This window comes from Lacerta agilis, chromosome 15, assembly GCF_009819535.1.
Source record: "Lacerta agilis isolate rLacAgi1 chromosome 15, rLacAgi1.pri, whole genome shotgun sequence".
Classification (NCBI taxonomy): Eukaryota; Metazoa; Chordata; class Lepidosauria; order Squamata; family Lacertidae; genus Lacerta; species Lacerta agilis.
In genome coordinates this window covers 28,623,972-28,650,428 of record NC_046326.1, presented here as the reverse complement: position 1 = coordinate 28,650,428, position 26,457 = coordinate 28,623,972, and the positions used below count along the sequence as shown (strand labels likewise).

The following is a 26,457-nucleotide window of genomic DNA, read 5'->3' as shown; positions in this document are numbered from 1 at the left end:
GCGGGAGAGGCTGAGAAGAGGTCCAAAGCACTGAGGAAACCCAGTCCCGGGACTTCAGGCTTGAAAATCAAACTGAAACCAAAGGAACCCAATGGTCGTATAGTCCAACCCCTTGCAATGCAGGAAACACAGCTAAAGAATCCCTGAAAGATGCCCATCCAACCTGTTTAAAAACCTCCAATGAAGGAGATTCCACCACCTTCCAAGGGAGTCTGTTCCACGGTCGAACAGCTCTTACCAGCAGAAGGTTCTTCCTAAGGTTTCATCAGAATTTCCTTTCCTGTTGTTTGAACCCATTGGTTCGGGTTGTCCCCTCTGGATCAGCAGAAAGCAGCTTGCTACATCTTCTGCAAGCATTCTCTTGTTCAGGATAAACATACCCAACTCCCTCAACTGTTCCTCATAAGGCTCCATTTCTAGACCCTTTATTCCTGCATTACAGGGGTTTGGACTAGATTACCCTTTCCAACTCTACAAGATTATGATCATCTTGCTTGCCAACCTCTGCAGAGAAAGCATCAGAAGCAGAACTGGAGTTATGTTGACTATTGCTTCATGCTGTTAGAAGGAATTCTGACAGATGCAGCTTTTCCTGCAGTGGAACTAGACTATGAGCTATGAGGATATACTCAAGTGTATGAAGATTGAAGTACAATCCTCAGTAGAAACCCGCGTGTGATAATTCAATTTGCAGTGGGGGATTGCACTTGGGAGGCAGGATTTGGCACACAGGCGAGGTAGGGATTAGAGGCCAGATGCAAGGACCTACACTTTGCGAGACCAGGATGAGGGCAGTGAATGCTGGCCCAGTGGCTAACCAGTCAAGTTAATCAGGGACAGCATTTAGCAAACAGCTTCAGTTATTTTCTGCCCAAGCCAGTCAGAATTGCATTATCTGTATACTACCGCCCTGCGCTCTCCCTAATGCTAGCTCAAGCATCTCATAGGTGTCTGTGGCAAGACTTTTGTCCAAGGAAGTGGTCCAACCATTGTAGCAGGAGTTGAAAGTCCACAGCTGAAAAGGGAGATGGAGGGGGGCTATTCTGAATGGCCAAGGGATACCTGGGCTTGGAGGACAGCAGCAGCACCCTGAATCAGGTGCAAATACAGGTGAAACTCGAAAAATTAGAATATCGTGGAAAGGTTCATTTCTTTTAGTAATTCAACTTAAAAGGTGAAACTAATATATGAGATAGACTCATGACATGCAAAGCGAGATATGTCAAGCCTTTATTTGTTATAATTGTGATGATTATTGTGTACAGCTGATGAGAACCCCAAATTAACAATTTCAACTTTGGGGTTTTCATCAGCTGTACGCCATAATCATCACAATTATAACAAACAAAGGCTTGACATATCTCGCTTTGCATGTCATGAGTCTATCTCATATATTAAACTCCAGAAGCTAATGAAAACAATTGCTTACATAAATGGACTTTTCCACGATATTCTAATTTTTTGAGTTTCACCTGTACTCAAATGGAATGGATGGGTTGGTTGCCTGGTGAGGTTTTCACTTAGGGAGAAATCAATATAATCATCTATATTTCTATTGGGTACCTTTCATGATTTTGTGATCCAGTTATCCTACCTCTGCAGCTAGTTTCAGGCTTCTTCATCAGCCACCCCAAGAAAAAACTTCTTTCCTGCCTATCAGTGAGAAGAGCTCCCTCACCAAGCCTGGTTGAGCAGGCCACTCCTTCCTTATTTAGCTGTGGGATGACGATATCCTTTCCAAATGAAAATCAGTTTCCTTTCACTGTCAGCTGAACAATGGTGCAAGGACCCCCTCTGCTGCACCACTCAGGAACAGCAACCCAGCGCTTGGAAAAACACAATTTCAACACAAGGGGAGTTGCTGAGCTCGACCAACCACAGCTGAGGGTGGTTGCCCTCCTCTCCTAACTTGCTTCAAAGGGAATTGCAAGAAGGAATGGTGAATGGAAAGAATATGGGGAGAAGAAGGGGGTGGGCTTCTCGCCTTCCCACAGCCTACTAAAAACTCACCTTTTACTAGAAATCTTTGCCTGACCCACAACCTTCAACCCACCTGCAATTTCAGTGAAACCTACCCATATGTATTCAAAGAATAACATGTTAAAGTTTGGAGGGAGCCAAAGGGTCATTATCCCAAACCCCTGCAATGCAGGAATAACATTCACCACATGCTCCTCTCTCCACTCTTGGCCTTCTATATAACCCTACACAATGTTTGCTTACTTTTACAACTCAACACCAATCAAAGAAGGGACCAGGCAGCTGTGTTTCCAGAAGCATCTAAGTGCTTCACTTTAAGACTTGGAAGGACAAGGAGACAGTTCCTAAATGTTTCTTTGTGTCTTTATACAGCATATTAAAATAAGTATCATTCACATGATTGGTTTGAATCCTTTGTATATATACATCAAAACACCGTAGCCACGTCATTACATTCCAAACTGCAAGAGTGAATCCTATAGCAGTTTACCCCATAAAAGAGAATGCATTTCCCCGAAAACTATTACTGTAGAAGCCACCACAATGTCTCCAAATGAGAACTTTCTTCTCTTCAGATGCATCCTTTATCAAAACAAAGAGGTTTGTTAAGTGCCCAAGTTGTGGAGCAGCTTTTTGAGGCCCAAGTGCAGGGGACACCCCAATGAAAGAGTCAGCAGAATCTCTATGAAAGTAAGGAAAGGTAGACCTGAAATCCCTCCCTCCCCCACCCAGAGGAAGGGAGAATTTCAAGCTACAGAGATGACACCTGCTAACTGAAGCACCATGCTCAAAACATTGACACTCATAAATACCATCCACTTCTCACAGTACAATTAGGTGTGGGAAATTAAACCCACTTGCACCTTGTTCCAAATAAAACAGCTGAGGCAACCAAATCCATGCAAACAATAATTGGATGATAGGGGTGTGATTTCTAAGGCAAAGTAAAGCACGTTTTAAATGTTTTATTATTATTGGAACTGGCATCTGGAGTTTTGCTTCCCAGCACTGTGTCGGGGGGTTGGTTGGTTGGCAACACTCCAAATCCTTCTGAAATTGTTTGCTATGTTCTCTGGGTGGTTACAGTGAGGCATGTAGGAAAGCAGAGATCCCTCCAAGCTTGGCCCTAGTGGGAGCCCGCATCAGCTTTCATGAAGGACACACTTCTCCTAGCTGGTTTTGCCTGCTCCAGGAGAAAGTCCCCCAGGAGTGGCAAGCCCAAAGAGACACCTGGCTATGCCAGCTTCTCCTCCTCTTTGCTCACTTGAAGGTGACAAGGAGGATCAGAGCTGACAAGAAAGTGATGGCGACCAGCAACTCCTGCAGGTGCTCCCGCTGCCACATTTTTTCCATCTCAGCCTTGCGCTTCAGCATCTCCTGTCGCTTCTCGCGGAGGAAGCGCTCACGCTCCAGCTGCTCCCCATAGTGGGCCTGGTAGAACTTGTCAAAGTCAAATATGGGCTTGTTGTGGGGCCACGTGGAGGCAAAGGGCTGCGTCCTGCTGGCTGAAGAGGTACCGGTGGTGGTGGTGGTCGACCCTGCTGTCTTGCCCGAAGGCTTGCCGGCGGTGCGCAGGTCCTCCTTGCTGAGCAGGCCGCGGTCGTACTTCCTTCGGAGGGCGACGCTGCCCAGCACCAGGTAGGCCTCGTTTACGAGGGTGAAGCGCCGCGCCGCCTCTTCGCTGCCGGCGTTGCGGTCCGGGTGGTACAGAAAAGACTGCTTGTAGTATGCCGTCTTGATCTGCGCCTGCGTGGCCCCCGAGGGGACCCCCAGCAGCTCGTACAAGCCCTGCGGACCGGAGCCCGACCGGCCTGTGCCGCTCCCGGATTCGGTCCCCGAAAGGCCCGCCGTCTGGGGCGGGTGGGGGAGCACTGCCCGGGGCGCCCACAGTAGTGGGGTCGCCGCCCCCTTGTTCAGGCCCCTTAATAAGGCCATGGGATGCCGCCAGCTTCAGTGGCCCAACCGGACCGCCCTTCCACGACTGACCTCCGCCATCTTGGCTCGCTTCCGAGGGAAGGAGCCGGCCGGCTAGTGACGTCACAGGGCCAGGACCCAATTGGGAGATAGTTCCTTGCTGGGGAACAGGTGGGGCCCTGGTTGCTGTTGGGCGAGATGCAGACGGACGCGTTTCTCTGCCAATAGCGGGAAAGAACGCATCACGGGCGAGGGCGGGAAAATAGCGTCATAAGGCGACACATTTGCCCACACAGCGGGTCGATGGAGGAGGAGCGCGCAGAATGATGGCGTTGTGGCACTCGATTGGAGGGATGCGTGGCTCGGTTATTCGCCAATGGGAAGAGGTGCGGGGGGGGGAGTGAGTGTTATTGGACGGCTGTGGCGGAGGGGGGGGGCGCTGCGTTACACTGCAGGGCTGTTGTAAGGTCCTCTCAGCCCAAACCATAGTGGGAAACGTATTGGACTACACTGCGGGGCTATTAGAAACCATCTTCTTTCCAAGCATTAGAATATCGTAGCTGCACTGGACTGCTCTGTAGGGCTGTTGTAAATTCAGGTCAGAAGTGATCTGGTTATAGATAAATTCTCTCACAAACTCCAAGTTTCAAACAAAACATTTTCAAAGTTATGATTCTCCCTCTTCTGTCTCCCTCAATCCTGAAGCCATTTTGACTCTCCCAATGACCTCAAATATTCCTCTGCGGTAAGGGAGGCAAATAGGGAAAGGCTTCCCACTGTCTTTTCACTTACAAATGCTCAAATCCTGTATTAATCCTTGTGTATGAATAGGGTGAGCCTATGACCTGGATTCAGGAACAAAAGTATTTACTGTAGCGGGGAGTTCCCTGGGCTCGAGTTGGATCATCAAACAAAAGGTTCCAGTCAAGATAATGAAGCAAAATAGCAGCCTGATCTTTATTGTTGCAACAAGACTTCAAATTACAACATAAAGGAAGCAGAGAGAAGCCCCAAACAAAGGTGCTTCTCCTTTTAAAAGTTCCTCATAGTTACCCACAACACCCTTGGAAAAACATCATGCAGTTGTCATAAATCAGGCATAGCATCTGAACTGAAACTTGAGTATCAGACCTGCCCTGTCAGTCAAACTTACTCTACATTCCTGTTTCCAGGTACAACAAAGAAAGTATTTACATCTTCCTGTTTTCTCCCAGTTGAGTCAAGTACAGGGTTTATCGCCTAGGTAGTGTTAAACTTATGGCTGACCTTACCCATAGATCAAGCCCCTCCTCTGGTAGGCCTCCCCCTTTGAGCAAGACGTTGAAATTGTGAGAATCCACCACAGGATTGATTTTATATGAATTTCTAAATGTACATGCTTGGAGAAAGTCTAAAAGCTAAACTAGACACACTAATAACCAGCGGGGTTTCTCTGCAACCCCAGCTGAGCCCTTGTTAGGGGGTGCTATTGTATACCGGTAAGTATATCGAAGTTGCTGTCAAGACGGACTCTTCTGATTGGTTGCTGCTTTGACAGCTATTTGAATGATAGTTCTTCATTCGCTAGGCATATTGCGGATGGGGAATAATGAATGAGTATGGCAGCTGGTCTACCCTTATCTATAAGGTGAGGGAAATGAAGGGAGCAGACCAGTCAAAGTCTGGTGACCCACCATGGTGGATCCCCCCCCCCATTCTGATTTGGGTAACATTACCATCACAAAAGAATGGCCAGGCTGCCCAGGTAATGGAATCAGCGACCACCATCAGGTATCCTGGCAGACAGGATTTCTGCTGTAGACTGCCTCCTATGATGTATGTATGGTGCTTTTAGGGTGGTCTTTGGCTAAGGGGTTGGGCAAAGTCAAAAGTCTTTAAAGGTTCCTGCACACTTTGTTCTGGGTCTCTCTCTCCTTACACGGAGGGAAGGGAACTCTGTTGCAACAGAAAATAAAGATATGCCTTGCTTTCCACTGGATCCTGCCTCCACCCATTCTTCTCTGACCAATCGTGGACTTAGGGGTCATAGGAGTCCCATGGGAGTTGGTCAGCAAAAGCCAAATCCCAATGTTTACATCCATCTATACTGCATGGCTGTCGCAAGCTACTCTCCCTCTGACTCAGTCTCACCTCCCACCCTGCACCATTAACCATAGACTGGACACCAGCTTGACACTGCAAACAAGTCATTGGAAACAACTATTCTATGTTTACTTGCTGGATTTCCCCTGTAAAGGATAAATCCGGATTAAATGGGGTTGCATGTGATATATACAGGCTGGCATTTTGATGCCGATAATCTTGTGTGCATGAGGAGAACCAATACCACTGTAAAGTCCCACCTGGAAGCACCCTACTTTGCAGGGCTGTTGTCGGCCACCATGCACTGCCACAAAATGGAATAATAGCAGCAGTCTACACTGCAGGGATGTTGTAGATGGGTCCCTGCCAGATCCGTATAATATAGAGCACTGGTTCCAAAAGCGGACAGTACTGCCCTGGGGGTGAGGGGGGGGCAGGGAACAAAAAAGTTGGTATCCCTGGATCCAGTTCTTCATCAATTTTGTTGAAATTAATTAAACTAAATACTTTTAATTTGATTTTGAAAAAAATGTGCAATTGTTACTCATTTGAATTTTACTGTGTTACTACCTTCCTTAGTAGGCCATGCAAACTGCTGTTCTGAATAATGCTTTTTTATAGGGTAGGGGGCCCTGGGAATGAGTTTTTGGAACAATGGGGGCAGTAACCCCCCCCCCAAAAAGTTTGGGAACCACTGATATAGAGACTGGATTAAACTGCAGGGTTGTTGCAGGTTACCCTCCCCCTTTAGCCTTACCTACAGAACTAACCATGGGCCACAGTACAGTGTTGTCATAGCCTGACTCTCTCACTCGTGAAAAATGTGGGGATAAACCACTGACTGTATTATAGGGCCATCGTAAGCCACTGCCAGACACACACATTCCTGCAATGTCAGGCACACAGAAGTGATAGGCTTCTATCCCGGTAAGAGGCAAGCCCCATAAGTCTACAGGAGATGCAGGGCAGGGAGAGAACAAGTTAGCCAGGAGTTTGGGAATGCAGCCTGCTGAAATAAAAACCTTTTAGACCTGAAGCCTAAAATTTGGGGGTTTGCTTAAATGAACGTGTTGTGAGATTGTTAGGCTTACACTAGCCTGCAGAAGGAGTCGTCAGGGAGCTGCCTTGATATACCAAGTCAGACTATTAGGCCCATCAAGCTCAGTACTGCCTACACTGATTGGCAGCAGCTCCCCAGGGTTTCAGGCAGGAGTTTCTCTCAACCCTGCCTGGAGATGCTGTTGCGGATTGAAGTTGGGACCTTCTGGTTCTAAGGCAGACACTCTACCACTGAGCTATGGCTCTTTGCCTAAAGAATGTGGAAGCTCAAAGGAGCTCTTTTCGATCCCAATTGTAAAAGGGGGGGGACACAACTACAGAAAATATAAGCAAATAGATCACATTACAGAATAAACGTAAGCTTTTGCAGAAGTTTTATTGCTGCACTGGGAGGCAGTGTTTCCACTACTCAGGTGCAAACATGTCCTTGTTACAATTGTGGCTGCTTGTTTCGGATCTGGCACAGGCTGGCACAAGATGGTTCTGATGGTTTCATTTTGAAAGAGACAGGAGCAGCTGGGATTTATTTCCCTTGGGTGGAAGGGATGAGAATAATTTTTGGCAGTTTAAACAAGGGCTGGAAAAGAGACACAGGCATGAGCTTAATAAAAGGTCACCAGGGGAGTCTTGCTGGCTAGCGGAAGGCAGTTGCTGCAATGTTTAGCAGGTGGGTTGATGCTGGGGCAATTAAATGTGACAGCTAAGAGAGACCTCCACGTTCAGGGGCAGTCTACATTAGAGTTCCAGATTCTGGAGATAAAACACTTAGAGAGGGTTTGTGCCTAGTGTGTAGGTTTCCAAGAGACTTCTGAGAAAAGAGGGCCCTGAAACTCTCTTTCACTCAGAAATTAGAGCATGCAAAAGGGTAACAACAGCGGTTTGGCTAAGTTTCCCCACAAATGAAGAACGAGACCACGTACCCTGTCTGAAAATGTAGGTCTTTCTTCATTCGTGAAAGGCGACCATGTGTGTTCTACCAATATAAGTGGGGTGCCATTGGGATTCCTTTTGGGGGAAAGTCCCCTAAAATGATTGAAATGCGGGCTAAGGCACAAGTAGGGGGTTGTCCAGTTGCAACATGGGCGCATCTCAGAGGGCTGGGTGGCACTGATGGAGACGGGCAAGATTTGACAGAGGGAAAAGGGCATGCTCCAGAACCCACAGTGACTGGGAAAGTGGCACAGTGCCACTGCAGAAGCTGAACAGTGTCCACTATGTGTGCAGAGAGAAAGCAGACATCAGAAGATCAGAAGACTCCTATATCAAGCCAAAGAGGGCCAATCTAATCCAGCATCCTGTTCTCACAGTGGCCACCCAGATGCCTCTCCTGGGAAACCCACAAGTAGGAGCACAAGCCCTCTCCTCTCTTGCCATTTCCAGCAACTGGTATTCAACTGTGGATGCACAACATAGCCATCATGGCTTGTAGCCATCAATAGCCCTCCCCTCCCGCATTCGTCTAATCCTCTTTAGAGCCATCTAGTTTGGTGGCCATCACTGCTCCCTGCAGGAGCGAGTTCCACAGTTGAACTATGCGCTGTGTGAAGAAGTACACAGCCTACATGAGGTCTGGTGGCAAGTCCACTTCCTACATAGGCCAGGATGTGGAGAGTGCTGCGGTTGTGGCTTGCGCCGGGTGGTTTTTGAGCTGTGGTCGCTAGTAAATTCAGGAAGAAATGGGCACAGAATAGCCTGCCAGGGTGAAGGAGGCTTCCCTTCCAGGAATGGGGGCTGGCCAGCCTGGGGTGTGGGCAGTTTCTTCCAGGCTGCTTCTCTCCTCCAAGCCGCTCTGGACAAACAGTTCCTCAGCTGGGATGAGAGATCTTGCTGGTGCTGCTCTAGCCAACAGCCCCTGCTGGAGTCTCATCATCCTCTGGGGCTACGAAGAACCATTGCTGGCTCCTGCCCTTGTCACTGCCTGGGTGGCCTGCTCAGGGATGGCCGCCGGGTTGGTCAGGATCGAGGTGGAAACGCTCAGCTGACGGAGGGAGCTCAGGACGGCTAAAGGAAGAAAAGGAGGCATTAGATCATCAGCAAAGTCATATAGCTGGATCAAGCCATGTGGGGGCCCACCCAATTCCCCACAGTGGCCAACCAGATGCTTCTTCTGGGAAGAGACAGTGCTTCAGAAGGCAATTAATAAATCAAGTGTAATAATAATAATAATAATAATAATAATAATAATAATAATAATAATAAATAAGTGTAATGACATCAAAAACTTTGCCTCGTCCTCTTTTAAAAACATCAGTGAGCACTTATGAAGAATGCTGTAACTGGATCAGGTCTAGCCCAGTATCCTGTTCTCAGAGCTGCCCACCTGATGCCCCAATAGGAAACCCACAAGCACAACAGAACTCTCTGCTCCTGCGGTTTCCTGGGATTTGGGAGCATCCCTGGCTCCACTTGAGAATGAGTCGCTTCCCAACAGAAGCTATTCACACTTTCGGCCTTGCGAGCCAGCACAGAGATAGCTTTCAGAATGTACGCACCATTTCCTAGCTTTACTCAACTGCTCTTTCCTGTGTAATAATAATAATAATAATAATAATAATAATAATAATAATAATAATTCTCTTTGTGTATATTTTCTACATGGTGCTTTGCCTCAGCTGGTGTCCAAGAAGCCTCCTTACTTATCCAGGACCCTCTTGCTGTACTAGGAAGAAGATGGAGACAGTGTTGAAAGACCCAACTGCCATCACCCTTCTGGAGGGAAGGAAGTGGGGGTCACAGAAACTACTCACTGGGCCGCAGTGCTGGGAGAGAGCAGTACTGATCCAGCCAGGCCAAGGATGTCTGGCCGAGGGTCTCCATGCTGCTTGTGGAGACCATTCCATTGAAAGACTCAAAGAGTGGCCTCATGATGATGCTGAACTGAGAGAGGAGGTGCTGTTAAGGACCAGAAGGGAATGTGATGAGCTGCCCCACCATCGCTACCTTCTCTTATTTGTGCTGTCTCAAAATCCGACCTGTCCGCTGTCTGTTCCTGAATTTGGGGGCTATGAGCCACATGACATGTTCCTGAATTTGGGGGCTATGAGCCACATGACATTTCTACCAATCAGACTGGCAAAATAAACTAAGAGAATACGCTGAAATAGCGAGACTATCGGCAAGGTTACGGGACGCCACAGATGAAAAATTCTATAGAGAGTGGGATATAGAGAGAGCTTATGTGAAAGAACATTGCCAAAATATAAATCCTTTGGCAGGTATCAACTGAACTTCTGCGGGAGAATCGGAGAATACAATAAGATTTAAAGTAAGCTAAATAGCATGGAAAATAAAACCAATGTGCGTTTAAGAAATATAACATGGAAACACAAAGGGAAGATCGGAGGTCACGCTGAAATTAATTGCAAATAAGACAAAAGGTAAAAAGTTGAAGAACAAATGATTGTAGATTACCTATTATCCCTTTTTGTGTTTTCTGTTTACATGCACTGAACATTTATGTTACAGAGTTTTTAATTAATAAAGCATTAAAAAAATTCCTTGCTCCTCCACTGCTGCCTATTTCTAATTAATCCTTACCAAGTACTGTGAAGAGCAGTTGTGATCACAGACAGACAGACAGACAGACAGACACACACACACACACATACCCTCCCCTCCCAAAAAGGATACAACCCAGAACTTCCAGTTCTGCAAGGTGCAAGAACGGACGTAGTCATCAAACATGTCCCGCATCTGGTCGAAGCGCTGGCGGGTGATGGGCACCCCCGTGGCAGGCAGCTGCTGCTGGCACAAGCTGCAAAAGGAACCACAAGGAGACAGTTTTCCTTTTGGGGAAACGATCTCTGAGATCATCTGCAGGGGCGTTGCTAGTCTTTCCTAAATTGGCAAGGCTCGTTTGACAACAAGGAACAGAGCCTTTATTGTCAGCCCAGTCCTGTGGAACTCTCTGCCACTAGAGATTCAGCGGGCACCTCCTGTGCTAACTCTTAAAATGCCTGCTGTAAACTTTTCTAAGTCTGCCTGACCTACGCAGGCAATTAAGAACACATCTTTTCACAATGGTTAACGGATGTCTGTTTTTAACTTTTCATTGGTTTCCTTGTATGGTTTTTATGTCTTTATTGCTGAATTGTAAACCGCTTGGTTATATGTTTTTTACGGCAAGCAGTATACAAGTATATTTAATAAATAAACTAATAAATCACCAGTGCTCACAACGCGCTGTGGCTTTGCCTGCATGGTTCGATGTGAACCAGAAAACGGGACAAAACGGGGCTCACAGGGAAGGTCAGGAACTGTCCCATTGGCCAGCTTGAGATCCCCACCCCTGAGAAAAGGCCTGGTGTGTCTCCCCCCCCCCCAAAAAACCACATAGAATCCTACTTGATGGCAGCATTCAGTTCATCGATCTGATCCCGCAGGTGCTGTGCCTCATCCTGCAGGGCAGCTCGCTCTTGCTGCAGCTTGCTGATGTACTCAGCCGTCTTCTGCAAGGTGGTGGCTTTGCTGACCTGCACAGCATCGTCAGGTGGGGGGAGGCAGGAGGGAGAAAGCAGGGTAGGCTTAGAGAGGCCAGGTTCATCAAGAGGCCAGAGAGGACTACAAGAGCCCTAGCCATTCAGTGTTACGGCTGCTGCACCATTACAGGTGCCACATAACACCAGTTCCGCATTTGTTAAGAAATCGATCTTGTAGTGGGGCTGCACCTGCGCTATGGAACTCCCTGCCTCTTGACGGCAGGCAGGCACCATCGCTGTACTCTTTTTGGTGTCCGCTAAACACATTTTTGTTTAAGCAAGAATGTGGCTTAATCTGTTTTGAGTTTGCTGTTGGTTTTATCTGTTGAAAGTTGTCTTCCTTGGTAATTTCATTGTATTATCTGTACACTGTAAACTGCTTTGGGATGATTTCTCTTGCAACCAAGTGGTGTAGAAATCTTATGAAATAAGTAAGTAAGTAAAATACAGAGAATGACTCCATTTCAATGCTGGGCATCTGACTGGCATGCAGAAATTCTCTGGTTCAATGCCCCGGCACTTCGAGGAGAGATTCCCTGCTGCCAGTCAGTGTCGACAATATGGAGCCAGATGAGCCAATGGCCTGACTCTGTATAAGGCAGCTTCCTGTGGTCTTGCGAGCCTCAGGGTGCCCCTCGCTGTCCTGTTTGTCTGTTCCCACCCCAACTCCCTGCTGCTCACCTTGAGGCTAGGCTGGGAGCTCAGTGTGCTGACCAAACTGTGCAGGGTGTCGAAGCCCAGCTTGATGTTGAAACGGCGCTTCTGCTCAGCCGAGATGTGGGTGATCCGGCGGCTCTCGGTCTGCGGTAGAGGGAAGGGCAGTTGCTAGGCGGGGTGGGGTGGGGTACAGAAAGCCATTCCTGTTGGACGGTCTTGGAAGGTGGGGGACTGCCCCTCCTCAGATGTTTTTAAGCAGAGGTTGGATGGCCACCGGCCAGGGATGCTTTTGCTGCGATTCCTGCATTGCAGGAGTTTCTACTAGATGGCCCTTGGGGTCCCTTCCAACTCTATGGTTCTATGGGTCAGATTTTGGTATGCCACGTAAGAGGAGCATTGGACAGAGGCACACCTGCATTGCCAATGTGCATTGGCAAAGGCCCCAGGTTCAATCCCTGATGGAATCTCGAGGGAGGGCTGGAAATATTAATATTAATAATAATAATAATAATAATTATTATTATTATTATTATTATTTCCCTTTATGTACCACACTTGATCACAAGATCCCAGGGCTGTGTACAACATTAAGAACAGAGCATGAAAATTAAAAGATAATAAAAAGCAGAATAATGGGCAGAATAATAACAATAACAACAACTCCATTTCTTTCTCCCCGTTCTTCTTGGAGTAACTTCCACTAAGGTTTTCAGTATCGCAATGCAGTATGAAAAAAGAAACAGATACAAAAGAAGACAAAAGAAACAAGCAAAGGACGGCCAGAGGATGAAGTGCATATACCGAAGGCAATTGACCCGTCTGGAAAATATATATATCATTGAATGAGAGGATTGGGAATGTGAATGAGGGGGCCAAGAAGTATGTCTTATAGCTCCCATACTTCCCATGAGGCCGGTGAGAGGAATTAATTCAGGTGACCAACCTTGGAACACAAAACAGAGTCCAAACTGCCATCAAAGAATACATTTGTATTATTGTAATTTTATTTTATTTTTTGCACTTAAGTCCCACCTTTCCCCCCAAAAAAGCTCAAGCTCTCCTCTTCCTCATTTAATCCCCGCAACAACCTTGTGAGGTAGGTTAATCTGAGAGGCAGTGGCTGGCCCCCAAAGTGAATTTCACAGCCGAGTGGGGATTTGAACCCAGACCCTAGTAGTCCAACATTGCACCACAATGACGCTCTTTTCATTGGGAGATGACTTGTCACGTTTTCTGCTTCGATCACTGGTACCTGTCCAACGGGATGCAAGCGCTCTTCATCAAATGCATGCACAGACCCCTCTGTTTCGCCCCCTTACCTTGCTTGGCTCCGTCTTGTTCCGACTGCACGAGTAGGGGCTGGGAGAAATCATCCCCTCCAACAGCAGCACTGGGGATCCCTGCCCCGACATCCTCCGGTTACTGGCTGAGGAGGGGGGGAGAAAGAGACCCTGCTGTTCTCAATCACATCTGAGCATGCACAGAGTGCTTCCCCTTCGCCGCTGACCCACAGCACAGTGGAGGAAGGCAGCGTAGGTCCGGGATATGGGGCTTGTGTTTCGTTTTGTTGAAAGCAGGAGAGACAGCATTGTCCCCCAAGCACCAGAGGAACTGATGAATGAGGAAGCAAGGTGTTTTGGAGTGTTAGTGCTGCCAAGCCTCCCATCCCGTGCTCAGGTCATATATACGTGGTCAATAAAACCCTATGTCTTGGTTATTCCCCAAGGGAGCAGTGGGGTTACCGGGGGGGGCACTGGAGCTGGGCCCCTCTGAGCACATTGACCGCTTCTTTACAATTGACCAGGCTAGAGCCTTGAGCGAAACACCTTCCTCGCTTCATATTTAATGTTTTCCTGCTCTTCCAAAGCTATTTCCTTTGATCGTGTATGTTTCTATTTTTTTTATAACAAATCTTTATTACTAATTTAAAATACGTTCATATATACATATACATACACAAATATCAATTTAAAACATCACCAGCATCCACAAGAAAAAGACAAAGAAAATACATAAAAAGAATCACTTTCCATCATTGATATTACTAATAGGGGCTCCAGTAAGATGATTATCGAAAGTGAAAGAAAAGGGGGGGGGGAATTAATAAGAAAAGGTAAGCCAAAAAAGAAAAGGAAAGGGAGAGGGGAGGAAAAGAAAAAGAAAAAAAAAGGAGAGAGGGAAACAGAAAAGAAAAGAAAGGAATTAGGACAAAAGAAAATCAACAGTAAGCATCCACAGTTGATCTTCTAGATGTATTTCCACTGCTTTTACAACGGTTCATAATTCTAGTTTGTTACTTTCTTCTATCTGTCATTTTTTTATACTTTCACCCTTATATACAAATCTTCAATTCTCTTCTCTACTTAGCCTTACATTCATCTTTTTATTTCTATTAATGAGTTGTCACAAGCCAAGTTCCACACGACACGGGGGGGGGGGGGGAGCTCATCACGTGCGCATGAAATAACACATGCGACACTCACCTGTGACATCACACCTGCCGGGAAGAGGCCGCGAGGCCCAGGGAGGTCTGCCAACACCATGGATAGGCCCGATAGGGCCCTCTGCTACCTCAGGGAGGTCCGGTGGGACCCAACCCCTCAAGATAGGGGGGCTCAGTCCCGTCCCCGCATACTTGGGGGAGGGGGGCTGAGCTGTCCTCAGCCCCATAGAGTTGGCGCGTATGATCACAAGATTATTGGTAATAGGCAGGGCTTTTATTCAGCTGGAACTCAGTTCCAGCAGCTCTCAGGTGCCATTCTAAGAGAACGAGGCATTCATGGTGAGTTTGGGCACCTCTTTTTTCTAGAAAAACAGCACTGGTAATAGCTATTGATTTCCTTATAAATCAGTCACTGTACATTTGTGGTAGGGGAAAGTTTGTGCATGTCTGGTAAGAAGGTAAAGGTGAATGTTTCATGCTATAAATTTCCTTCACCCTTACACATTTGTTCAGTGCTTTTTTTCTTTTAAAAAATGTTTAGGGGTACTCTCATTTTGACTCCAGAAAATCACCATTTTATAGTTCAAATTGGGGGAAAATAAATAGAGTAAAAGGAAAAAGTACAAAGATTCACAAAATGGTTAGGGGTATGCGTACCCCTGCGTAACCCCCCCAGAAAAAAGCACTGCATTTGTTAGTAAGAAGGCGCAGCAATATTTCTCCTGCAATATTCTTGGCTGAATGTGATTGTGTTACTAACTTCCACAGGGGTTGTGCAAACTGCTATTCTGCATAAAGCTGTCTATAGGGTAGGGGGCTCTGGGGGTGAGTTAATAGAACCAAGGGGGTGGTGGCCCCAGAAAGTTTGGGAACCACTTCTACCTATATCCTAAAGACATCACAGTCTCCAGTGACTTTCATTCCAGGGAAACTGAACCCAAGGAAAACACAGGAACCCCCTAGACCTAGAGGGTCTCAGAGATTGGGGGGGGGCAGGTATCAGTATATGCAGGTCAACACAACTGCCTGCATTTTGGGATCCTTCTTTGGGGGCATGGCTAGGGACTCTCCACGGGCCGCAGCGAGGGCCATGAGGAGTCCCCACACACTTCAAAATTGGTCCCTTTTGCTGACTTGCTACAGAATAGACCCTTTACACACAGAGACAGACGTATAACCAGAAGTCAGTAGAGTTGGAGGCTGTGCTGGTGAGGGGGGCGGGGGATGGACTGCCAGCTCTGCACTACTCACCACAGACAGGGGTGGGGGAGAGCCGTTCTGTCTTGGGGACGAGCAAGGGTCCCGATGGCAGCGCAGCTGGGACGGAATGTGAGGGGCTGGAGGCGGGGGACAGCCGAGGGCTGAGCTGGGTCATTCTGGGCAGGAAGTTGGCCGGCTCCTCGCCAAAGGCATTTTGCTACAAAGGAGGACAGAAAGAGACAGTTAGAAGGCACACCGGCTCGGTGGCAAGGGTGCCTGCGGAACTCACCACCACAGGATGTTGTGGTGGCCAGCGGCATAATTGACAGGAGCGTGTGGAGGGTGGCTCTGTCAGTTCATAGCCCTCCTGACAGCAAGGAATGGAGCTTTCAGGTTCAGGGAGAGTATAGCTCTGAATACCAAATTCCAGGATCAGTCAACGGGATGGCTGTTTCCATTCCACTTTGCGTATGAGCTTCCCAGCCCCTGACTGTTGGAGGCAGCATGCAAAATTAGAAGCACCCTTGGGCCTGATCCAGTGTGGTCACAGACCCATCCCTTCCCATCCCGAGGCCAGTTTGGAACCCAGAAAGGAAATGTGGCCCCCTGTTATCAACAGTTGACTCCTACCAGAGGTTCAGGCACCGGAGGAGCAACGGTGTGGCTAGGACCAGGAAAAGCATCTTGAATTGGCTCTGGTTTAGCTGCAAGAAGGAAGGAAAAATGTGTTGAAGGCAACTAGTTGGGGGACTGCGGCCGTCCTCGCCAACCTCCACCCCCTGAGACTTCTGCCTCCCTGTGCCTTAAGGTATGCAGAACAGGTTTTCTAGTGCATATCTAAGAATCTAAGAAGAGCAGAAGCAGTGGATCCCGAAGCTGGCCTGGGAGGAGGAAAGTGGTTGATAGTGGTACCAGCCAGACTGGGCCCGGGGGGGGGGGGGCTGCGAGGGGGAGGGGCTTGTACAGCCTCTTCTAGCTGTCCCTCTGCAGCTCATGCCTAGACCACCATCCACGGTTTCTCATTGTGCTGTAGTTTGCAGCGCCACCTGTCTTTGGCCAAGCAAACTGCAGCATGATGACACACTTACCTTTTTATTATATCTGTGGGTGTATCCTTGATTAACTGGAGTACAGTACTTTTTTTGGTCAATCAGAATTTAGCCTAGTGGTTCCCAAGGTGGGTGATACTACCTCCTGGGGAGCAGCAGGAGCTAAGGCGGTGGAAGCTAAGAGCTAGGTGGGTACTAAGAGGCAAGCAGGTGGCCGGGGGCTGGAGGTATACAGTAAATGACTTTCAGGTTTTGAAAAGCAGGTATCACTGGATCAAGTACATCCACTGGGCGGATTTAATCAAACTAAACAGTTTGAGCTGGATTTTGAATAGAGGTGCGATTAATTATTACTGTGTTGAATTTGATTGTGTCACTCTCTTCCTTAGTGATTCAGGCAACCCGCTATTCTGAATAAGGTTTCTTATAGGGTAGGGGGCACTGGAGAGGAGTTAAATGTTAAAGAGCAGAAGGGACCCCTGGAAAAGAAACCCCACCTTTCTCCTACCTGAGATCAGCAGCTGTGTCAGACACGGGTTGGGCATTGCCACAAGTGGAGGTGCTGGGATTCTCGAGGGCCTCTTGGTCTTGGCATTGGCCCCCTTTGCCCTGGGCCGGTCACTCCCCGACTGTGGCTGCCCCCTACCAGCAGCAAATATGGGGGGACTTTGCACACCAGTGTGTAGGTGTGGGGTGCTGAGAGGAGAGTGGTACCCTGAGGACAGGTCCATGCTGTACCCCGGGACGTTCTGGGAAAAGCAGGGAGTGGAGAGCGATGGGGATGGGGGTCGGGAGAAGAGCGGGGAGGGCGGGTAGTGGAACTTGGGGTTGGGGGCAGGAGGGCGCCCTGGCTCCTGGCTCAGCAGAGGGGCGCCGGGCATTGGGGTGGGGCAGTAGGACCCATAGGGGTCTAGGCTGAGCCATTTGGCAGGGTACGTATATGGGAACACGGACTTCTGCTTGAGGTCAGGGCCGAGGCTGCTGGGGGGCGTCGAGGAGGGTGGAGCCGGCAGGAGGTCATGGTTGAGGAAGGCGCCAGGTGAACTGAGGTGAGCAGGGCAACCGCTGGCTGGCTGTGGGGAGACAGAAAAGGGAGGGAAAAGAAGGAGGGTGCAATTTGCTCACTCTCAAAAGAAACTGCAGGAGTGTCATTCAGCAGCTGTTGTCAAGCTTCTTTTTGCAATGCTGAGGACTAGAAGCTTGCAAACAGGAAAAAAAACAGCAGATTGAGGGGAGGGGGCTGGTATATTAAGGTGCCTCGGGGAGAAAACTCAAACCATTGAAAACGGCAGGAAATTAATGTTATGAGTTTGAGGGTGGGGGTCAGTCTGGATGATGCCCTGACTTCCTTCCTATTCTTGGGGTCCTGTATCTCTGGGGGACAAGGTGTGAGAGCAAGCTTGCCAAACCAATATTTTTGTTTAGTCAGTGGTTGTGGCTGACTAGTTAAGCACAATGAATAGCACAACCAGAGATGTTGATGTGTGATGTGGATCAAATGGATGGGACTCCCCCCCCCACCCGCCCCACCTGCTAGGTAGGAGGGCAAGAACAACAGGAGTCCGTTTGAGCTGAGCTGGAAGCCAGCTGGAAGCCGGAGACACAGAGACCAGCTTGCTCTGTGCTGGATCCAAAGCGGAAATTATTGGACAAACAAGATCTGTTGTGGGGTTAATGCTGTGAGCCCCTCCATCCTAGGCTCAGGTTCTATATGTGTAAATAAAACTTCAATCTCAGCTGACCTTCATTCAAAGGAAACTGAACTCTGGACGTGTGCCTGGAACCCCTGAGGTCTCTCACTGCTCAGAGATTTGGGTGGCATGTAAATAAAGACCAAATCTTGCCGTTTCGCCATGAGGTGGGACAACTCCATCAGCCTGTTCACAGCAGGGCCAAAACTGGTTGGGTGGGACTCAGCACCATCTGACTGGAGAGGAAATAGCTCAGCCTCCTGAAGGAAGCCAGACCACCTGTCCATCCCAGGAGTCCACACGCACAACAACCCATGCAAATTACCGAAGTCACTCTGCACATGCACAGATAACCCATACCAGCGAGAGGGCTTCATCACCCAGGAACTTCTGCTCAAGCTAAGCCTCTGACCAGGGCAGGAATTGCAGGACAAGAGAGCAAAATGGCAGACCATAGGGCAGAGCCATCAGCTGGTAAGTCTGAGGGCAAGCAGAGCTTTCGCACCTGGTGCCGAGGACTGGGCAGGACGGGAGAAGCGGCAGGGCCTGGGGAAAGTAAGGTGTCTGCAGGGCTAGAGAGGAGGGTGGTGCCGGTGGTCCCGAAGAGGGTCTCTGGTGCAAAACAGGGCTGGTCCTGGTAGTTCAGGGACGTCTGAGCTGGCAGCGGCCGAGGGCTGGAAAAGAAATCTGGGCAGGGGATGAGAAAGAGAAGTCAGAGCAGGCCAGGCAAATGGCTGTACCAAACATGCCATGTTTTGCAACGTGATGAAACCGTGCCAATTCCAACAAACGACATTTGTGTGTATTTGCATGGAGAGGACCAATTCATGGAGACACATTCATGGAGGAGAGGGCCATCAAGGGCCACTAGCCACAAGGTCTACGTGTTGCCTCCACGGCTGGTGGCAGGAAATGCTTCTGAAACCAGTTGCTGGAAACCGTAGGAGGGGGAAAGTGCTTTTGTGCTCAGATCTTGCTTATGGGTTTCCCAAAGGCATCTATGCCATCTCCATTTCACCCGGAAGCCTTTCAGGCAGGAGGGGGACAAATATCAAGGAAGGCCATGGTGTTTATTCTTAAGCCGCGGTGATGATGAATTTTCTTTTCTTTTTCTTTTTTTAAAATTGTTAGCAAAAAAAAAAAGTGCAAACATAACGAAAGAAAGAAAGCAAAGAATCAGAAGACTAAGCCATAAAGTGTCACAGCCTGGATGGGCAGAAATACAAGGATTCAGCGCAGCACCAAAGGGATACTAAAGGATTAACTCATACAAAGATTCCCCCTGCAATTAATACACATTTATTTTTAAAAAAAGGATTATCCACCTGTGAGTTTCACCGTTACTGAGAATAAAGATTTTATATACTGTAGTCTTAAATGAGCATATACAAATCGTGCTGAACAATCATGTGCCTCAATACTCATATAAGAAATAAAATCATGCCATATATTTTTAAAATGTCATTTGAGCTCTTCCCTTTAGATACTTTTTTATGAGATGAACAATTTTCTCTCTCTTAACTAAATGAATTGGGGGGCGGGGCTTCCAAAGAAAGAAAAACAGACACCCCCTCCAACCTGCCAGTCTTCTTGCTGCATGTAAAGGAACAGGTGAATTTTGTGTAAATTAAGGACAATCAGGAAGTCTCCTTAGGGTAAGGTAAAGGTAAAGGGACCCCTGACCATTAGGTCCAGTCGTGTCTGACTCTGGGGTTGCGTTGCTCATCTCGCGTTAATGGCTGAGGTAGCCGGTGTACAGCTTCCGGGTCATGTGGCCAGCATGACTAAGCCGCTTCTGGCGAACCAGAGCAGTGCACGGAAATGCTGTTTACCTTCCCGCCGGAGTGGTACCTATTTATCTACTTGCACTTTCGAACTGCTAGGTGGGCAGGAGCTGGGACTGAGCAATGGGAGCTCACCCCGTCACGGGGATTCGAACCGTCGACCTTCTGATCAGCAAGCAATCCCAAAGTTTTGGGTGGGGGCAACTGTGCTTCTGCTTGTGCCAGTCCTGCGAGGGAAGTCTCCTGCTGCTGCTGCCACCCATGCTGCCTTCATTCTCTCATCTAGCCAACTACCAGTTTGGAGGGGCTGTCATTTCAAGCAGCAGCAGCAGCAAGAACGTCTGCAGTTGTGAAACACGAGCATTTTTGCTGCATGGGCAGGCAAGCCTGTGTCAGGGCCACCCACGGATCACTCAAGCCGCACCCGACACCTTCCGGGGCCCTGACCGCAGCAGGGTGGGGGGCACGGCGTTGCCACATTTGCAAGTCGAACCACCCTAAACATGCGGTGCAATCGCCCTCTGCCTCGCACGAGAGCCTGGGGCATCAGGGGTCAGCTCCAGCAAGATTCAATGTTCATGGATGATGGGAGTTGGAGTCCAGCTGCATCTCTAGAGGGCCACAGGTTCATCATCCCTGATCTAGCCCAATCTCACAGCATCCCTTTGGGGCGTCGGGGAGAGAAAGAACTTTCTCATCACTTGCAGGGGGTTGGACTGGATGACCCTTTGTGCCCCTTCCAACTCTACAATTCTATTCTAGCAATGTCAGAGAATTCTCCTGGAAACATAGAGAGGAGCAAAAATCACCGCAATCTGAATATTTGTCTGAGGTCAGGAAGAGAAACCATGCAATGTCGTACAAGCAGTATTCACTACTGTTGTGGGTTTTTTTTTTCAGTGCACAAATGTTAAGTAAATCAGTAATGTCGTTTTCTGCATTGTTTATGAAAACGCCGTTCCATAGAAATTAATCACGCTCATTTCAATCCTTGCAGGTGGGGGAAACGAATTAATGTAGGTTTTAGCAAAAGCACTGATGCCTCAAACTGGGCAGGCAGAGCATAGCCAACCTGGCTAGTAACCATCAATAGCCCTCACATCCATGAATTTGTCTAACCCTCTTTCAAAGCCATCTAGCTTGGGAGCTAACATTGCCTCCTGTGGCAGGGAGTTCCACAGTTTAACTCTGCTCTGCATGGAAAAGTATTTCTATCCGTCCTGAATCTTCCAACCAGCACGATTTCCATTCCGCTACAATTCAGCTTTTGCTAAAACCTACATTGCTTGTCCTTAAGTTCTAGAGAGAAAAACCTTTCTCTCTTTGCTTTCTCCCTGCTGTGCATAATTTTATAAACTTCTATCGTGTTATCTTTTAGGAATAGGAATAATTTATTATTGGCCAAGTACATTTTCCAACATACTTGGAATTTGTTTCGGCTACAGACACTGTTCCTCTCACAATACAAAGAAGCAAAGAAACCCCACCCATAATTTACCTCCCCTTCAGCTATACAACTACAAATTTAACAATTTAATGGCACAAGGGAAAAAACTATTCTTGTGCCTGGCCGATTTTGTATATGAAGTCCTGTAGCAACGTCCAGATGGAAGTAAATCAAGCAGATGATGACCGGGATGTAAAGGATCTGCTACAATTCTCTCTGCTCTCTTCCTAACTCGGGTAGCATAAATTGCCTCTATTGAAGGCAAGCTAACACCAATTCTGCAATTCTTACAGCTCGTTGGAGCCTTTTCTTGTCTCTCTTGGAGGCTGTACCATAACAAGCTGTTATAGAATTGCAGAGAACAGTTTCAATGATGCCTCTGTAGAATTGGATCAACACTTCCTGGGACAATTTACTCACCTTTTGTCTAAGCTAAAAAGATCCAAACGCTGCAACCTTTCCTCATGATCATTCTGGAAGCCCTTTTGCCAATATTTTCCAACTCTACAGTGTGCTTTTGGAGGTGAGGCAACCACAACTGCACACACTATTCCAGATGCGGTCACAGGGATCTTCTTCTGTGTGCGAAGCAGGTGCTCTATGCCACTGAGTGATTAATCTTCCCCATGAATTCAGGGATGCAGCTTGGCTTCGTTGGGGGCGGGGGTATGAATTGAGCTATATCCATCCCCAGCTAGTGATGGGGAGGCCATGAGTTCAGGTCACATCCTAGCACAAAGTTACCTGATTTGTACTTTCTGAACCACCTGCCTTTTGAAATGCACAACACCTTTGAATCCTGCGGTGCAGTTCTCCAATCAACATTTTTTTGGGGGAAAAATGTTTCAAAAGTGTAAATTAGGGGAAAGCATGCTCAAGAGTGTTTACATTCATTGAAGTAATGCATGCAAAATGCACTGGGGAAAGTTGTTTGCAAGAATGTGCCTATCTTGGAGAAATAGGAAAATAACTGAAACTGCCAATATAGTGAAACTGCATTTGAAATACTGCGGGTGGTTCTGCTCCCCTCCCCTAAAAAAAAAAGATATTGTAGAGCTGGAAAAACTTCAGGAAAGGGGCCACTACATGGTCAAGCGGGTGGAGCAATCCCCTTGCACTATTCGGGACTTTTCAATTTAGAGAAATGGCAAGTGAGAGGTGACATGGTGGAAGTTTGTAAAATTATTCCTGGCATGGAGAAAGTGGATGTGGGAGACTTCTTCCCCCCTAAAAAAAACATAAAATCATAAAAAATATAATATTTTTAAAGACAAATTTGTAAAAAAAGGAAAAAAGAATAGGTGTGCATGAGCCCTGAGTCAGCTTGGAAACGTTCGAGCCCCTCGGTGGGTGGGTGCGGTTTCTCCCTCCTGGGTCTCGATCCCTGCCCTCTTGCGCTCACCTTGCGTGCAGCCTGTGGCTAACCACATCCCGTGGCCTTCCCGAATCCAAGCCCCGTGACCCTGCCGCGCCCCCCCTCTCCCTTCCTGCCCCTGCGCCGCAACCCTCTCGCTTCCTCAGAGTCAGACGACCCCCAAACTGCTGCGGCGGCACTTTCAGGGCTCCTGCGAAGGGACACACATCCAACACGGGCTTGTTTTCTTCCTCATTCCGGAGTGGAAAATTCGCAAACCGCAACCCCACATCAACCTCTCTGTGGCGGTTTTTTCCACCGCCTTCGATTGGGCTCCTTGACCCATATCAAGTCCTGACCTTTAAACACAAAGTCACCCATTTAAAACCCTTTAGGGGAGTTTTTTTTTAGCCACTTGCCAACAATTGATCGCGCCTGCACGAGTAAAAACTAATTGCCCCTTATTTTGTCATTTATGTATTTCACGCAATTTACGCACTGCTTGATTGTGAAAAAAGGCGAATTTCTAAATCTCAAAACGGTTTACAAAAAGGAAAAAAACCCAATAATATTACCCCTAAGAAAAATGGGTGGTGGTAATTTAGAGATTTCCAAAAGTTGAAATAACAATAGACTAAAAACTAAGGCTTGCATCAATTTTCTAAACATCTGCGTAGGCTTGTCTGGAAAAATAATGGGGTTTTTTTCCCCACAGGCACCAGAATGAGTCTTGTGAACTTGCCTGCCTGATATTAATAAGCAGGGAGTTCTAAAGTGTAGGAACTTAACTGATTTACTGACACAGTCCTTTGCACAGTTCCCTGCTGGGCCTCCTAGCACAGGCCTGCAGCAAAGGTTGCAGGCCAATGTTAGGTGGCCCACCAAAGGGAGACAAAGGGGACGGAGGACGGAATTGCTAAGCTTCCTGCATTGCAGGGGGGTGGACTAGATGAGCCTTGAGGTCCCTTTCAACTCTACAGTTCTATGATTCTATGAATATGGCAGCTGATTTGCCTTTAAGTGGGCAGCCGCAGCGCAGTCAGCCCCTCGTGCCCGGGTACAAAGGCAAATGCAAAGTGCCGCGGAAATGCGGTGAAGTGAACTCAAGACTGGGAAAATGAGAGAAACTGAAATGGACTGATTTGTCTGTTCCTGCTCCCAGGCCCTCCCAAAATAACTGCCCTCCATAACACACAATATGCCCTCCGAAACACACACACACACACACACACACACACACACAGGCATCTTGGGCCAAGCCATTTCCCCTTTTTGTCACCCCATCAAACAGATGCCCCCCCCCAAAACACACCTCCCCTCCAGCACATTTACTACAGCCCTCATTGCTTCATGCAAACACAACACCGCCTATGCGGCTTCCTCCTCCACGCCCCCCCCCTTACACCAAAATATCCACATATATAACTTCTCTCTTCCTTTCCACTGCAACTTCCCCTTTGCATGTAAACACCAGCATTTGCCTTTTTTCAAAGAGCTGTAGTAGCACACATAAATAAACCGCCACGCTCTCCCGTTTCTGCCGATCGCTTCCTTGCGCAACAGCCCTGCAAGGTAGGTTTGCATTCTGCAATTCTCTGATCCCAAGGAATGTGCCTAGTTCCACGTTCGCAAGCAGGAAATGTACCTCACGCGCCACCTTAAGAAAAGTCAGCAGGTGTGAAAATGCCTTTCATCTCACATTCGTCCCTTAGCTTCCTGCATCCCCACCCCACCCCAAGTCGGACCGTTGGGGGGGGTGTCCATCTAGCTCAGTACAGTGGTACCTCTGGTTACGTACTTAATTCGTTCCGGAGGTCCGTTCTTAACCTGAAACTGTTCTTAACCTGAAGCACCACTTTAGCTAATGGGGCCTCCCGCTGCCTCTGTGCCGCCAGAGCATGATTTCTGTTCTTATCCTGAAGCAAGGTTCTTAACCTGAAGCGTTATTTCTGGGTTAGCGGAGTCTGTAACCTGAAGCATATGTAACCTGAAGCGTATGTAACCCGAGGTACCACTGTATTTCCTGCACTGGCTGGCAGCAGCACTCTCAGATTTCAAGCAGGGTTCTTTGCCTGGGTGTCTGTGGGATTCCTCCCCCCCCCAACCAGTGGGGATTCAAAGGGAAAGTGAAAGATGGGAGCAGGCTGCTTTCTCCTCCAGAAAGAGCCGTGCATGGACATTTTGCCTCATCTCTCACATTCTACAAACACTAGGAAAAAAATTCTCTTTAAAAAATAATAATAACAGCTGGGAATCTTGGAATAAGACCTGGGAGGCCAGGGGTCAAATCCCCACTCAGCAGTGAAACTCACGGGGTGACCTTGGGGGCCAATCACTGCCTCTCAGCCCAACCTACTTCACAGGGTTGTTGTGGGGATTAAATGGGAGAAGAAAACTATGTATGCCACTTCCAGTTCCTTGGAAGGACAAAAGAGGGGATAGAAGTGCAATAAAGAAACAATAAATATAGGCCAAACCTGCAGAGGACTTTGCTATTGATTCTAGCTCATGAGCCCCGGGAGGGACAGAATGTAAGTCATATGCACTGGTATGGGTTTGGGGGGTCAGTCTGGATGATGTCCTGAGTCCCTCTCAATTCTTGGGGTCCAGGACCCAGTGAGGGTTAGAATCTAGCAGAGGAGATTGCTGAACTGGTTCCTCAGTAAGACAGTGACCTTCGCTGGCCTCTTCAGCGTCCCCATCAGCATCCCCCAAAAATGAGCTCTGTTGCAAGAGCTCCCACTAAGTGATGGGGCCCTGAAGGCGAATGGGTGGGCCTTTCCTTCACTCCCTCACCTAGTTGCTAGGTAGGAGAGCAATAGCTAGTAAGTTGTGTGTGAGCTGAGCTGGAAGCTGGAGACACAGAGACCTGGTTGCTCTGTGCTGGATCTAAAGCTGTGACTAATGGAGAAGTAAGATCTGTTGGGGTGTTGATGCTGTGAGCCCCTCTATCCTGTGCTCAGGTTGTACAGATGTGCAAATAAAACCGTATATCCTAAAGACACCACAGTCTCCTCTGACCTTCATTCCAACGAAACCAAGCCTATGTACAGGTGAAACTCGAAAAATTAGAATATCGTTGAAAAGTCCATTTATGTAAGCAATTGTTTTCATTAGCTACTGGAGTTTAATATATAAGATAGACTCATGACATGCAAAGCGAGATATGTCAAGCCTTTATTTGTTATAATTGTGATGATTATGGCGTAAAGCTGATGAAATTGTTAATTTGGGGTTCTCATCAGCTGTACGTCATAATCATCACAATTATAACAAATAAAGGCTTGACGTATCTCGCTTTGCATGTCATGAGTCTATC

At 47.8% G+C, this 26,457-nt stretch overlaps 2 protein-coding genes across 2 annotated transcripts in view; both read right to left on the bottom strand.

Annotated features, from left to right (window-relative positions):
- Positions 1-2,325: 2,325 nt before the first annotated feature.
- DNAJC30 (DnaJ heat shock protein family (Hsp40) member C30) lies at positions 2,326-4,037 on the bottom strand. The gene has a single exon (XM_033172189.1). It carries the CDS (start codon positions 3,913-3,915, stop codon positions 3,241-3,243), a length of 675 nt encoding a protein of 224 aa, XP_033028080.1. The 5' UTR covers positions 3,916-4,037; the 3' UTR covers positions 2,326-3,240.
- Positions 4,038-8,459: 4,422 nt separating this feature from the next.
- MLXIPL (MLX interacting protein like) overlaps positions 8,460-26,457 on the bottom strand; it is a 41,642-nt gene continuing 23,644 nt past the window's right edge. The window contains exons 8-17 of the mRNA XM_033171986.1: positions 19,059-19,240; positions 17,371-17,935; positions 16,444-16,517; positions 15,865-16,030; positions 13,490-13,596; positions 12,195-12,314; positions 11,380-11,507; positions 10,666-10,789; positions 9,783-9,912; positions 8,460-9,036 (exon numbers count right to left, since the gene is read on the bottom strand). Of these exons, the coding sequence (XP_033027877.1) occupies positions 8,915-9,036; positions 9,783-9,912; positions 10,666-10,789; positions 11,380-11,507; positions 12,195-12,314; positions 13,490-13,596; positions 15,865-16,030; positions 16,444-16,517; positions 17,371-17,935; positions 19,059-19,240 (1,718 nt within the window). The 3' untranslated portion in view covers positions 8,460-8,914. The remainder of the gene's footprint in view (positions 9,037-9,782; positions 9,913-10,665; positions 10,790-11,379; positions 11,508-12,194; positions 12,315-13,489; positions 13,597-15,864; positions 16,031-16,443; positions 16,518-17,370; positions 17,936-19,058; positions 19,241-26,457) is intronic.

Bases quoted from the DNA above. Each gene is read 5' to 3' on its own strand.
- DNAJC30 (XM_033172189.1), bottom strand. From the start codon at position 3,915: ATGGCCTTATTAAGGGGCCTGAACAAGGGGGCGGCGACCCCACTACTG.